Source organism: Aethalodelphis obliquidens, unplaced genomic scaffold (assembly GCF_003676395.1).
Source record: "Aethalodelphis obliquidens isolate GAN/ISIS:26980383/991018 unplaced genomic scaffold, ASM367639v1 scaffold46, whole genome shotgun sequence".
NCBI classification, from domain to species: Eukaryota; Metazoa; Chordata; class Mammalia; order Artiodactyla; family Delphinidae; genus Aethalodelphis; species Aethalodelphis obliquidens.
The window spans coordinates 3,733,188-3,746,020 of record NW_020837990.1 but is presented as its reverse complement, the minus strand read 5'-3'; the positions used below and the strand labels follow the sequence as shown (position 1 = coordinate 3,746,020).

Here is a 12,833-nt window from a genome sequence, read left to right as displayed (position 1 = left end):
CAAGACCAAGGCAGCCGTGGGGAGCTGCAGAGAGGGGCCCTGTCTTGACTGCGCAGCCGCCACTCAGCTCCAGCTGGTTGAGAATTAGGCCCAGTGTTGCCAGATCGCCCATTTTTTAAGCCAGAAATCTGGATTTTTATGTGAAATCTCCCAATCATTTAATGTTGGCAATTAATCAAAATGGGTAAAGCACTGCTGGTAAACAAACAAGTTGTCTGTGGGCTGCAGGTCACCAGGGTGTCACCTTTGATCTAGTCCAGCTCCACCGGAGGCCGAAGGGGGGTGTGCACTTGCCGGAGACCACACAGCTGAAGACTGGGACCAGGTTCTGGAACTCCTTCTCATTCTATCTCACTTTCCTACAGAAAATGCCCTGGAGCTTGGTCCTCAGCTCTCTGTTCCTGGCTCCATCCTTTGGCTCCCATGACTCTAGTCAAGCATGTCCCTGTGCTGGGGACAAACATTTTCCCCACAGCATCATGGTACAAGCCCTGGGCTTTGTGTCAGGAAGCGTGCATTTGAGTCCCAGCTCTTCCACTGATTAGCCCTATAACCTTGGACACATCTCTCGAGTGCCCTGGGCTTTGATTTCTTCCCTAATACAATAAAAATAAGAATCTGGGCCTCACAGCACCGGTTTGAGAAGGTCTCACTGTGCATGAGATCACACTGCAAACAAATAAACCAAGGATGCCTGTCCTATTAGCATCCTCACGAGAAAGAGGCTGAGTGTCTGAGTGGGGGGCTGGCGTTCCATCCACCACCGCAGACATCAACAGTTCAAAGGTGCTTCAGAGCCCAAACACACTGCCCCTGGAGGATGTGGGGACAGCACATAAGGGGCACTGAGGGCTGTTCTGCTTGCCCAGCACAGAGCCTCCTTCATCCTAGGAAGTAACGAGGGCCCCCGGCTGTTCTTTTGTTTCATCTTCTGAGATCAGGGCTGGGTAAGTGTTTCAGAGCAGCCCCCTCTACACCTTCAGCCCTGTGTCATTTAAACCTATCACCCATAACCCGAGGCAATGCAATCTGGGGCCAGACCCAGGTCACCATCCCCTCTGCCCTGCCCTGCCCTTCCCAAGGGTTGTGCTGACTGAATGTAGACGGTGAATCTTGTTTTTATTTCCATTTCCAGGGCCGCAGACCCGGCTATTTCTCCTTCCTGGACCCTTTTTCTCCTGGCGTCTGGCTCTTCATGCTTCTAGCCTATCTGGCCGTCAGCTGTGTCCTCTTCCTAGTGGCTCGGTACTCTCCTCTCCCCTTCCCTGTCCTCACACCGCCACCTCGTGTCCACCTCTGGGAACTGCATGGGAGGGGGTGGGGAGCCGCAGAACGGTGGGTTGAGAAGCCCTTGGTGCCAAACCAGAGGGACGGGAGAGGGACTCAGGACCTGAACCACTCTGCCCAGCTGTGGACCTGGCACTGCCCATCCATCCGTCTTTGCCCACATCCCCTACTATGCGCAGAGAAGACAGGCGAGCTTGTCCGCATTTGCTTCTGCGCCCCTGCCTCTTGCCCCTCTCGTTCCCCAGTCTCCAGCCCGCCTGCCTGTGTAGGAGCTTTGGGAGAGAGAGGAGGGGAGGAAGGTGGCAGGAAGATCACTCCGATTAAGTTCCGAGCCTTTGGCAGCCTGGGCATCCGTCCTTGCCAGGATCTGCTACAAAGTGCTGAATGACAAGAAGCAGAGCCTGCAAATCTGGAGTGGGGGACTGGAGGCCTCCTCTGCAGAGGGCCTGGCCCTTCCCCAGCCCGAGTCTGTCTGTGAAAGCACAGCTGCCTTGTTGAATGGGGACTGTGGAGGGCGGCTGGCAGCGGGGGGGGCAGGACAGAGAGAAGCATTGGCAAGCAGTGCTGAGTTGAGACACATGGTCCAGATCAGGGGTTGGGGAGAGAAGCAGCGCCCCCGCCCCCGCCCCCGGAAACCAGAGACTGTCCCTGGGCCTACAGAAGAAGCCGAGGAGCATCCCAGCAAGAGGCACAGAGAGGGTTGTTTCTCTCTGAGGCTCAGTTGGACCAGCCTGGGCTTCAGGAGAGCCAGCTGACCCTCCAGAAGCAGAACAAGCTCTTGTGGCTCAGGGTCGTTCACTCAGATCCCCGATTCCCAGCCTGCCCGAGAGGCATTGAATCACTCAGTCTGAGCCTCTTCCAGTGGAGATCAAAGCCAAGTTCAGGAAGTTCTCCCTGGCCCATGAGATCCAACCAAACAGGGAAAGGCCTTGCTTACAACCTGGTCGTCTTCAAAGGCTGCTGATGCTTTGGCACTCGGGCGCCACCGCCCCCCACCCCGGGCCTGTAGGCATTGCCACTGTCAAGTATCTGTCGTCCGTGTCGACTGGCGAGGCTTCCCCTCTGTACTTGGCCGCACTGCCTGCGGCTGCTCAAACGAAACTGTCTGCCTGAGTCCTGTCTCCGCTGCCCTGCAGTTCGCTCTTGCTCCCTTTGATTGAGCCCCTGTGTGTAGTAAGCCATGGCTCTCAGGTGACCTCGGAGGCCTGCAAATGGTCTTAGGGCTTGGTTACCAGACACACACACACACACACACACACACACACACACACACACACACGGCTGCTTCACCACGCCTGCCACAGCCTGAAGCTTTTCAATCAGCCCTGGGGGCTTAAACAGCCCCTCTTCTCTGCCCTACACATACACACAAACACACACACACACAAACACACACACACATGCACACACTGCCCCCTAGGATCCAGAATTAACAAAAAGATTAACCAAGAAGAAACTGTACAAAAGGTCTGATCATACATCCTATATATACATATATCTATAATATCCTATATACATAATATCTGAGCGTAGGGTAATCTGGCCCAAGGTAGTGGCTTTCAGACAGGGTTCCCCGAGCGTGGAGGCTCCTGGAAGTTTACAGAGACGTGGAGGGGCGATGTGAAGAGGCTGGACAGCCAGAGCTCTGGGACCTCAGCCCGTCTTCATTCAGACCAGCTCCACTTTTCTCTTATATATTGTACTTCCGGGTAAGATTTTAGAGGTGAAAAGATATTTGAAAACCACTGCTCTAAGGCAGCCGTTCCCAAGCCAGCTGATACCACAGTCACACAGGGAGCTTTAAAAAACTTGAATTTCTATGTCTGATCGTCTCCAAATCTCTAGGGATGGGGCCTGGAAATCTGTATTTTTGGAGCTCACTTCCAATGGCCCGTAGGCTTGGGAACCACCGAGGTGAGGCACCACGGGCACAAGCCAGCCCCGCAGGCCACGAAGAGAAGGGGCACATCTTGGGGCAGGGGCCAGTGACGGCACATTGGCCTCGTATTCGGGAACAGGCGGCAGCAATGGGAATGTGGGCCAGCCCTGCAGCACGGCACATGCGCACTAGGCTGAAGGGAAGGCCGGGGATGATGGTAACGCCCTGTGAAGAGGCAGACCTGCCCTGCTCTGCTCAGCACACGCCCAGACGCGTCTCTCACATCAGAGCTGGAAGGCTTTGTGTGGGAGACAGGCTGGGGCGGAAGAGGGAGAGCATGTGTCTGGTGGGCAGGAAGAAAGGGCATTAGAGGTACCGCTGGGAGAGAGAGGCCAGCGTGAGGCTGCGAGCGACAGCGGGGGGGAGCGCCACCCTTCTCAACCCCGTGTGCCCATCATGCTCAGCTGGGGAGCCCTAAAAATGCTGATATCCAGGCCTTACCTGGACAAATTAAATCAGAACCTCTGGGTGTGGAATCCAGGTATTGGCATTATTTCAGAAGTTCCCAGAGCTTCCCTGGTGGCGCAGTGGTTGAGTCCGCCTGCCGATGCAGGGGACACGGGTTCGTGCCCCGGTCCGGGAAGACCCCACATGCTGCAGAGCGGCTGGGCCTGTGAGCCATGGCCTCTGTGCCTGTGCGTCCAGAGCCTGTGCTCCGCAACGGGAGAGGCCACAACAGTGAGAGGCCCGCGTACCGCAAAAAAAAAAAAAAAAAAGCTCCCAGGTGAGTCTGAAACACAGACAGGGTTGAGAACCAGGGCCTGAGCCTGAGGGACCATCTGGGCCAGTGGTTCACAAAGTGTGGTCCCTGGACCAGTGCATCCACATCAGCTAGGCACTTGCAGGTTCTAGGCCTCAACCCAATGCGCCAAATCAGACGCTTTTGCCGCCATCTGTGCTCTCCCAAGCCCTCTTGGTGATTCTGATGTCAGTTAAAGTTTGAGAATTACTACTCTAGGCCGACGGCTTTCAAGCCATGGCTCCGTGGGGCTGTAGGGTCTCTCTCTGGTCACTTTGGGGAACTGAAGGAGGCAGAACAAGCAATTCCCAGCCGTCTATTCTGTGACTTGATTTATTTTGAAAAAACTAAGATGTTTCTTTGATTAAAGAAAAACAGTTCCCAAACTGCCAACATAGTCCAACTTTCTCATTTTTCAGGGGGAACACCCAAGTCCCTTAGAGGGGAGGGGCTTAGCCAAGGCCACAGGCCAGCTACCAAGGTCTCGGGGCGAGGCCAGGCAGGGGAGCGCCCTCACACCCTCAGCACCCCTTCCTTCACGCCCATCCTCCGCAGCACTGGTATGTGTCCCTTTCTTTCACAGGTTGACGCCCTACGAGTGGTACACACCCCACCCGTGTGCCCAGGGCCGGTGCAACCTCCTGGTGAATCAGTACTCCCTCGGCAACAGCCTCTGGTTCCCGGTCGGGGGCTTCATGCAGCAGGGCTCCACCATCGCGCCTCGCGCCTTATCCACCCGCTGCGTCAGTGGCGTCTGGTAAGATCCTGGGTCCTCCGATGAGCCCTGATCCAGCTTCCGGTAGGCAGGAACCTCAGCTCTGCCCTAGGACAGCCTCTGCCAGCACAGAGGGTTTGGGGGCAGTGGCTGGGTGCGCTTTGTGCCATCTTTTCTCCTTCTCTGTTCTCTGCCTTGGAGGTCTAGATGCAGAGGGGAGCTAAGGCAGGAAAGGAGACCGAGTGAGAAAATGCCTTGACGGCCCACAGCAAAGCAGTTATAACTTCCTGACCTGAAAACGACCAGAGGTTGAGAGGCAGGGCCTGTGAACACATATGCAGATTTATGCAAATGTAAGCATGTAGCAGGAAGTCCCTGCAGGAGAAATCCAAGCCCACGCCCCCTCCAGCAGCTTTCTGGAGCTTTGCCCCTCTGCACCTGGCTCTGGGGGCCCGCCAGACCCATCCACCTTAGCAGGTGTGGGAAAACGCAAGCTGTTAGTAGCTCGGAGTTGGACAGGACCTCAGGGAGCAAGTTGCCATCGTGGTCTACACGGACAGTCAGCCAGCCTCTTCCTGGAGCTCCCTTCTCCTCTTGGCAGGGCAAAAGGAACATGGTGGAATGATTTGATGTGTGGGAAAGTTCTCTGAAAATTTGGAAGTGCTACATAAATCATTGCTATTAGGCCACTATGGGGGGAAATGAAATACCGATGTAGTGTTGAAAGGCAAGTTTCCCATCCTCACTTAAAAACCCACTGTCAGGTTTGGTGTCACAGCTTATAGGACTTACAACCTTCATTCGCTCCTCTCCTTCTCAGCCCGTGTAAGCCAGAGGAAAAGGAAAGGGGCATGGGTGCTGGGGACAGTGTGGTATCTGGACAGTTACCTAGGAGCCACTGGACTGGGGCTGATGGGCAGGTGGAAGCACAGCTGGGACTGATACAGTAGGATTTAAACCCTTGGGGCAAGGTGTTCACCCATTATCAGGTTGTGCCCAGGAGTCACTGAGCGGATCACTGTGGAGAGCTGGGTCTCACGTTCCCTGGCAGAAAGGATGGTCTTGTCAGGCACAGCCACAGAGCTCCCTCAAAATCCAGGAAATCTGGGCAGAAACCCATAGATGAGAAGTCAGCGGCAGATTCTGATCCCTTTCTGCTTGGGCTTTCCCTTCCAGAGGTGCTTGTTCCCATGTGCTGCACGCAGGGCTCCATTGCCTGCTGCCTTCACCTGTCAGCTCCCACCCCGAGGAATTCCCTCCTCCAGCGAAAGTCTGCCCCGGTGCTGAGGGGAACCACCTGTCCTGCAGGCTGTTGGCTCAGCCCACTGGCTCAGCAGTGCTTTAAAGAGCTGGCCCCAGGTGGCTCAGTTACGCTGCGCCAGAGCATCTGTGGAAGGGAGGCTCCGCCCTTCCCAGCCCGACCCAGGGGTGTTGGTGCGCCCCTCTGCCTCTTGGAATTCTTGGTTATAAAATCAGGGCCTCAGTTAGGTTGGCTCCCTGGGGAGTGGGAGGTCAGAAAACAGGGCCATCGTGGCCTACCGTGGCACCCTCACCCAGAGCAAGCAACGGAAAATGCCCCGTTGCCGAGAATGCCAGCTTCACAGTGATAATGCCCCTTTCACCCAGGAGCAAGTCTCCACTGGCCCCTCTGGAGGGAGAGTGGGCATGATTTGCTTTGTCAGCAAAGGTGACGGGCTTGCAATGAGCTACTTACTCTCTCTGACCCGTCCTTTGTGACCAGTGGCAAAAGCAGCCACATGGCTGCCCAGGGCGGAACGGATGCCAGAGTGTAGCCATGGGGCTGGGGGAAGCTCCCCAGCCAGCTCTGAGGTCATGTCCACACCCAGGGCTCACTAACCCACAACAACGTGGCAGAGCAGCTTCCGAATGCACGCCTCCACCTGGGGACCACTCACCACCACCACCCCAGCCTCCTCTGGGGGGAGCTCATGAGAAACAACTTCCAAGAGAGTGTAAGAGCCCAGGCAGGAGCAAGGAGAACAGGTTTTGCAGATGGAGGGACTCCTGGCCCTTACAGGTCACAAGTAGGAAAGGTGGACAAATGATTTTCATTGCATCTCTACATGTCTCTGTATCTCACACTCATCTCATCCTTTACAGATTATTAGTCACTAATGACATATTATCTCACCTGATCTCACAACACTCCAAAGACAGGTGGACCAGACATTAGTATCCCCCGTTTATTAGACAAGCAAACGAGCTCAGAGGAAGTGTGTGGCTTTTCCCCAAGGTCTCACAGGTGGAACGGGACAAAGCCAGAACTAAAACCAGATCCCTTACTGGTGATCTGGCGCGTGTGGATGCGCCCATCAAGTTGAGGGATGCCCCTGTTCCTTCACTCCTGGGAGGCAGCCTGAAGGAATTCTTGGACACATGGCACAGGGGACAATGGGACTTCCTGCTCTTGGAAATCCACCTGGAAGCTGCCGGCTGCTGCAGCCCCTGGCAAACACTGTGCCTTGGTTGGCAATGTCTTCATACTGAGTGAAGCCTCATTAATTCAGACTCCACTGGTTCAGAATTTGGCGATTATCCAGCCTCAGTTGTGCTTACATATATCTTTGAACCCCTATAAACAAATGGATCAGGAAGCAGATCCACACTGCTGACCAGATGGTAGAAGTCTTGTTTAACCTACTTAAGTGAGCAAATTGGTTTTAATGACTTTAGCATGTATGCTGCCTGAGTTGCAAAACTATTCTAATTTTAAATAAGTCCGATCTGCCCAATAAAACAACCTTCCATTCTGAAATAGCACGACCATTGTAAAAGCATTTTTTTTTTCCGGTACGTGGGCCTCTCACTGTTGCGGCCCCTCCCGCCGCGGAGCACAGGCTCCGGACGCGCAGGCCCAGTGGCCATGGCTCACGGGCCCAGCCACTCCGCGGCATGTGGGATCCTCCCGGAGCGGGGCACGAACCCGTGTCCCCCGCATCGGCAGGCGGACTCCCAACCACTGCGCCACCAGGGAAGCCCTAAAAGCATTTTCTAATTCCAACTTCTCAGCAGTCCGAAGGTGCTTTTCACCAGTTCATCTTGAAGAGTTTCTGCTGTTACAATTTGTAGAACCGGTTCTAGAATACAAATTTCTCAGGCACTTGGCCACGTGACTTTGCTTCTCTGAGCCTCGGTTTTCTCTTCTGTAAAATCAGGATAAGATTTTCACCTCCCTGAGTTGTAGGGAGTACAGGAGATAGTGGGTGTGGCTCACAGTAGGTGCTCAGTCCATGGCGATGCTGCTCTGAATGTCGGCTGCATCATGACGGGGCTGCGGGAGGCGTCCCAGGTCTAGCTCTGAACAGAGCCTCCAGGGCTGGCACCCTTAGCTCATTCACTAGCTCATTACTCACCATCTCTCAAGCTGTCTCATGTTCATGGACACACTTCTTCTGAGTAGAAACCCAGTAATCACCTCCTCTAGGAAATAAGAGAAAGAAAACCACTGTCTTCTTCTAGGCCACCCTCCCAAGCCGTTCGTTTCTGTTGACATCAAATGCCCTGCCTCCTCTCTCTTCCCCCACTAGGCCCCTCAGAAGAGGGCCACCTGGTCTCTCCCGTGTCGCAGCAGGACTGGGGATGGGGTTTAAGACTCCTGGGCTGCCCCGGCAATGATGACGTCTCGGTCTTTTCCTACCTAGGTGGGCATTCACGCTGATCATCATCTCATCCTACACGGCCAACCTGGCAGCCTTCCTGACCGTGCAGCGCATGGATGTGCCCATCGAGTCAGTGGACGACCTGGCGGACCAGACCGCCATCGAGTATGGCACGATTCACGGAGGCTCCAGCATGACCTTCTTCCAAGTAAACCCACATGGTTGCTCACCAACGTCAGGAATCGGGCAGGATAAAGTGGAGATGTTTGTCCACTGGAGATAAAAACATCTTGCCTCATCCCATCATCCCTTTTGAACACCTCGTTTGGAGGTTCTCCTGGGGCTCATTTTTCCCCTGCTCCCCCAAATACCCATGGAACCAGGTCCCCAAAGCACTTGGGTTAATATCAGCCTTGTCCCAAAGTGTTATACATGAACGGTTAGTGCTCCTTGAGACGATTTTAGTGGTAGAACTATTTTTTAATTGCAGTGGTTTCATATTTATTGTAATGAGTGTTAGAAAAAAATATGCAGTGACTCTAACCTGTACTTTTATTTCTATTTCTGCACAAGATGAGGCTAACGTAGGCATTTAAATTTTTTAAGTAGGCTACATTTTATAAGTAGTGCTTAGACAAAGCAAGATTGGAGTAATGCACAAATGACTTAACATGTAAGGAAATTTAGATTAAGCCCAGCTGGTTTCATTGATCCCAGACTAGATAGATCTCAGATCAGGACCCTTTTGGCTTCTCCGAGGTTCCCTTGCAAGGCTCAGGAGCCGGCCCTGCCACCATGGTGTGTCAGCTGGCAGGCTACCAAGGCAGGCAGAGCCGAGCCAGACCTAGGAGTAGTTTGCATTCGCTTCAGGCTCTCCAGGGAAGCAGATTCCCCTGGAGTCAGTGAGTGTCTATCCAACCTGTGACCCAAGAAGTTCATTATCACACTAAACGAGTCCAAGGCCTTCAGTTTTCTGTTTCCCATACAAGTCTCCGGGGTACTGGCACAGGGACCAGTGAAGACATCATGCAGACACAGGGTTTGGCTAGACCCCCAGAATTCTCTCAGTCTTGTTATTATTTGTAAACTAGAAGCCAACATTGGATATGTGATTGACGGATTAGTTTAGGGTTGATAGAGAAGAGCCGGCACTGCTCCTTCAGATGACGTCTCTTAAAAGTCCAGAATGAACCTGAGTTTGCTGCCTCTGCGCTGAAGGACAGTAGAGGACACAGCCAGAATTTCCATTCTCACTTTGGTCAGAACATGGAGGTTGGCCATGGAAGATGGGTGGATGAAGCAGAACCAATGATCGAAGCAGTAGGCAGAGTTTACACACCTTCAGACCCTGTTCCTTCTTTATCTTTGTAAAAGGTATCAGAGGCACAACGCTCTCCTCCTGCCATTCAGCAGTGACGTTGTGAGATGAAAGGGAACAGGTTCTTGAGTATAAGGAGGGGACTGGGGAGCAGAAGGGCCAGAATTTTAGGGGCCACTTGGATGCCCTCCCTTTCCAGGCCACCATCTCCTTTCTCTTTCCTCAACCTGCTTCCTTGCGTTCTTTCCCCAGAATTCCCGCTATCAGACCTACCAGCGCATGTGGAATTACATGTACTCCAAGCAGCCCAGTGTGTTCGTGAAGAGCACGGAGGAGGGGATCGCCAGGGTGTTGAATTCCAACTACGCCTTCCTTCTGGAATCCACCATGAATGAGTACTATCGGCAGCGCAACTGCAACCTCACTCAGATTGGGGGCCTGCTGGACACCAAGGGCTATGGGATTGGCATGCCAGTCGGTATGCAGGAGAGGAACAGCCTCTTCGGGTAGCTCCACCCAGGCAGGCTCAGGGTAGCTCAAACCGTCGAATGCAGCCTTGAAGTCAACAGCCCCTGTTTCTAGAACCAGGTTCACAGTGACTTGAGATGGGCATTCTTAAGGTTTTTAAAAAAAGCCAATCCACATCCTTCCAAGTCATCAGGGATTAGTACCCAGTCCTTAATTATGGAAGGGCTAATTGATTAGTTATTAATAGATTAATTATTAAAGGGCACATGGATGCCCTTGGTGTATTCTTTTTTTTTTTTTTTTTTTTGCCACACCACACAGCTAGCTTGTGAGATCTGAGTTCCCCAACCAGGGATTGAACCCAGGCCCTGGGCAGTGAAAGCATCGAGTCCTGCCCTTTGGCCATTTCTCTGATGTCCGACATCTCTACTAGCAGTGGAAAGGAGATGGAAGAGATGGTAGGACTCAAGTGAATTAATTTTGCTATTAGTGTCCCTGGTGACAGGTTTACTGTGAAAGGGGACTGATGTGATCGGAGGAGATGGCTTTCACATCATCTGTGGATCTCACTGGTCCATCTGCTCTGGGTCAGAGCAGGTAGCTGAGAGTGGGGCTCTGGCATTCCCCTTGCTGACCGTGCCGTCGGTTTGTTATAGGAAGGTAGAGATGCTTGGCTTCCAGAAGGGTATCCCAGCTGTGCCTTGTAATGAATATCCCTGCTTTAGGCCTTCCCCTGCTGATGGTTCCTCTATCAGAAGGTGAGGGGGAGCACGTGTGTGACTTTGTGACTGTGGAGGAGGTCTGGAAGTGTCCCCCAGTGTTTCAGACATGTACCCTTCCCACACACACCGTGGAGAGCCACATTGTATAGGGCTGTCCTTTTCCAAGTCTGCCCTCATGCAAGGTTGTCCTGCAACCAAGCAGCCGGGGAAGAAGCAGGAATGGAGGAAATCATCTCATGTGGGGAAATTGGTGCACAGGATGTGCACCTTTGTTGGTATGTTACACACCACTTCTCTCCCTTTTGATTTTTCAAAGTGTAGTTGATTTACAATGTTGTGTTAGTTTCAGGTGTAAGTTAGTTTCAGGAAAGTGTTTCAGGTATATATCTATTCTTTTTCAGATTCTTTTCCCTTACAGGTTATTACAAAATATTGAGTATAGTCCCCTGTGCTAGACAGTAGGTCCTTGTTGGTTATCTATTGTATATATAGTAGTGTCACACCCCTTCTCTTGATCGGTACCTAACTCAGAGCTCTATAAATTATAGGCCTCCCTTATACCTGTGTCATGTGAAGGGCATGGGATGGAGTCAGGCAGATCTGGGAATGCACCCTGCTTCCTGGCTGTGGGGCCTTGGATAGGTTAGTTAACCTCTCAGAGTCTCAATGATTGCATTTTTAAATTCAGGTTTCTAATATGTACCTCAGAGGGTTGTTACAAAGGTTAAACTGAATAATCTGGCCTCACCACAGTGTTTCATCACGCTTAGCCTGTTCGGGGGAACATTAGTGCCCTCCCCACATTTTCCAATGTTCCCTCTGTTATTTGATAAAAGCAGATGACTTCTTCAAGACTGATCAGAAACCAAGCCCATGAATATAGGCAATAATATGGTTCACGCTTGAACTCTGTCATTTCTGACCCTAGTAGTTCTGTAAACCGGAAGCCTCACTCAGGGCACCTGCATACCCTCCCCTTAGCATCATATTTCATTGATTTCATTAATAATACAGATTATGGGCCCCTTTGAGACATTTACTGGTTGACGTTGTGTTTCAAGATGGTGGAGGGAAGCACAAAATGAACCTAAGGTGCACCTGGAAATACTCTAGCAATTTAATCAATTTAACTGAACTGTCAAGTGCTTCAAAAGTTTTCAGGGCACAAACCTGTAGAGTTGGCATAAAGCAGACTGACTCTAGAAATTCTCATCAGTAACCAAGGAAAAGGGGAGGCAAATGCATTGGTTCTGTGTCTGAGGTGATGCTGTTTCCATATGTGTTATCTTAGTCTTATCCCACCTGCAGGGGAGATGTGGTTCTTCCCATTCTAGAGGAGAGAACTGAGATTCAGAGCTGATAAGTTACTTGTCCAAGGTCACAGAATAAGTGGAGAGAAAAGCTGTGCTTGAGCCTAGGGGGCCTATCTCCAAATCCAGCATTTCACCTCTCAGACCGTGTTGCCAAACGGGTCCACCAGCTCGACAGGACAGGATAGATGGGGAAGGTGAGCTATGGGTTAGCCCAGGTTCTTAGATCAGGCTGGGGAGAGCATTGCATAGTCGATTGATGGGACAGAATTTAGGTCCAGGAAAGATGAGCATGTGTGTCCTTCTTAAGTGGAAAGTAAGGGTGTAACTATGGAATAAGCAGTGTGGTTAGACCCAGGAAGATGACGAGAAACAGAACAAGGAATGAGATGGAAAATTAGTCGGCTAGTTTAGGAGCTAAGTGGGCAAACATGGAGTAAGCAGAATAATCCTTTCATGGGGCCCTTGGTGTGCTATTGAGATTGGGTTGAAGATGCCTCGAAAACTGCTTGAAATGCCTTGTTGGCTGGATACTTGTCTCTAAACCTGGAATAGTCATTAGTCTCACCACCTAACACCATCTGTTAGGTCCAGTAGCCATTCACTTCAAATGTGTGTTAAGCACCTGCTATATAATATATGAGGTGCTGTTGGCATTCACCCAGATCACGTTCAGCGCTGCAGGCCTGGGGTTTGAATGCCCAAGGGTAGTTGC

General features: G+C 52.0%; 1 protein-coding gene across 1 annotated transcript in view; it reads left to right on the top strand.

Annotated features, from left to right (window-relative positions):
* Nucleotides 1-12,833, top strand: part of GRIK4 (glutamate ionotropic receptor kainate type subunit 4) — a 350,201-nt gene that overhangs the window by 316,551 nt on the left and 20,817 nt on the right. Inside the window, exons 13-16 of the mRNA XM_027081840.1 lie at nucleotides 1,136-1,245; nucleotides 4,549-4,722; nucleotides 8,343-8,508; nucleotides 9,871-10,096. Of these exons, the coding sequence (XP_026937641.1) occupies nucleotides 1,136-1,245; nucleotides 4,549-4,722; nucleotides 8,343-8,508; nucleotides 9,871-10,096 (676 nt within the window). The remainder of the gene's footprint in view (nucleotides 1-1,135; nucleotides 1,246-4,548; nucleotides 4,723-8,342; nucleotides 8,509-9,870; nucleotides 10,097-12,833) is intronic.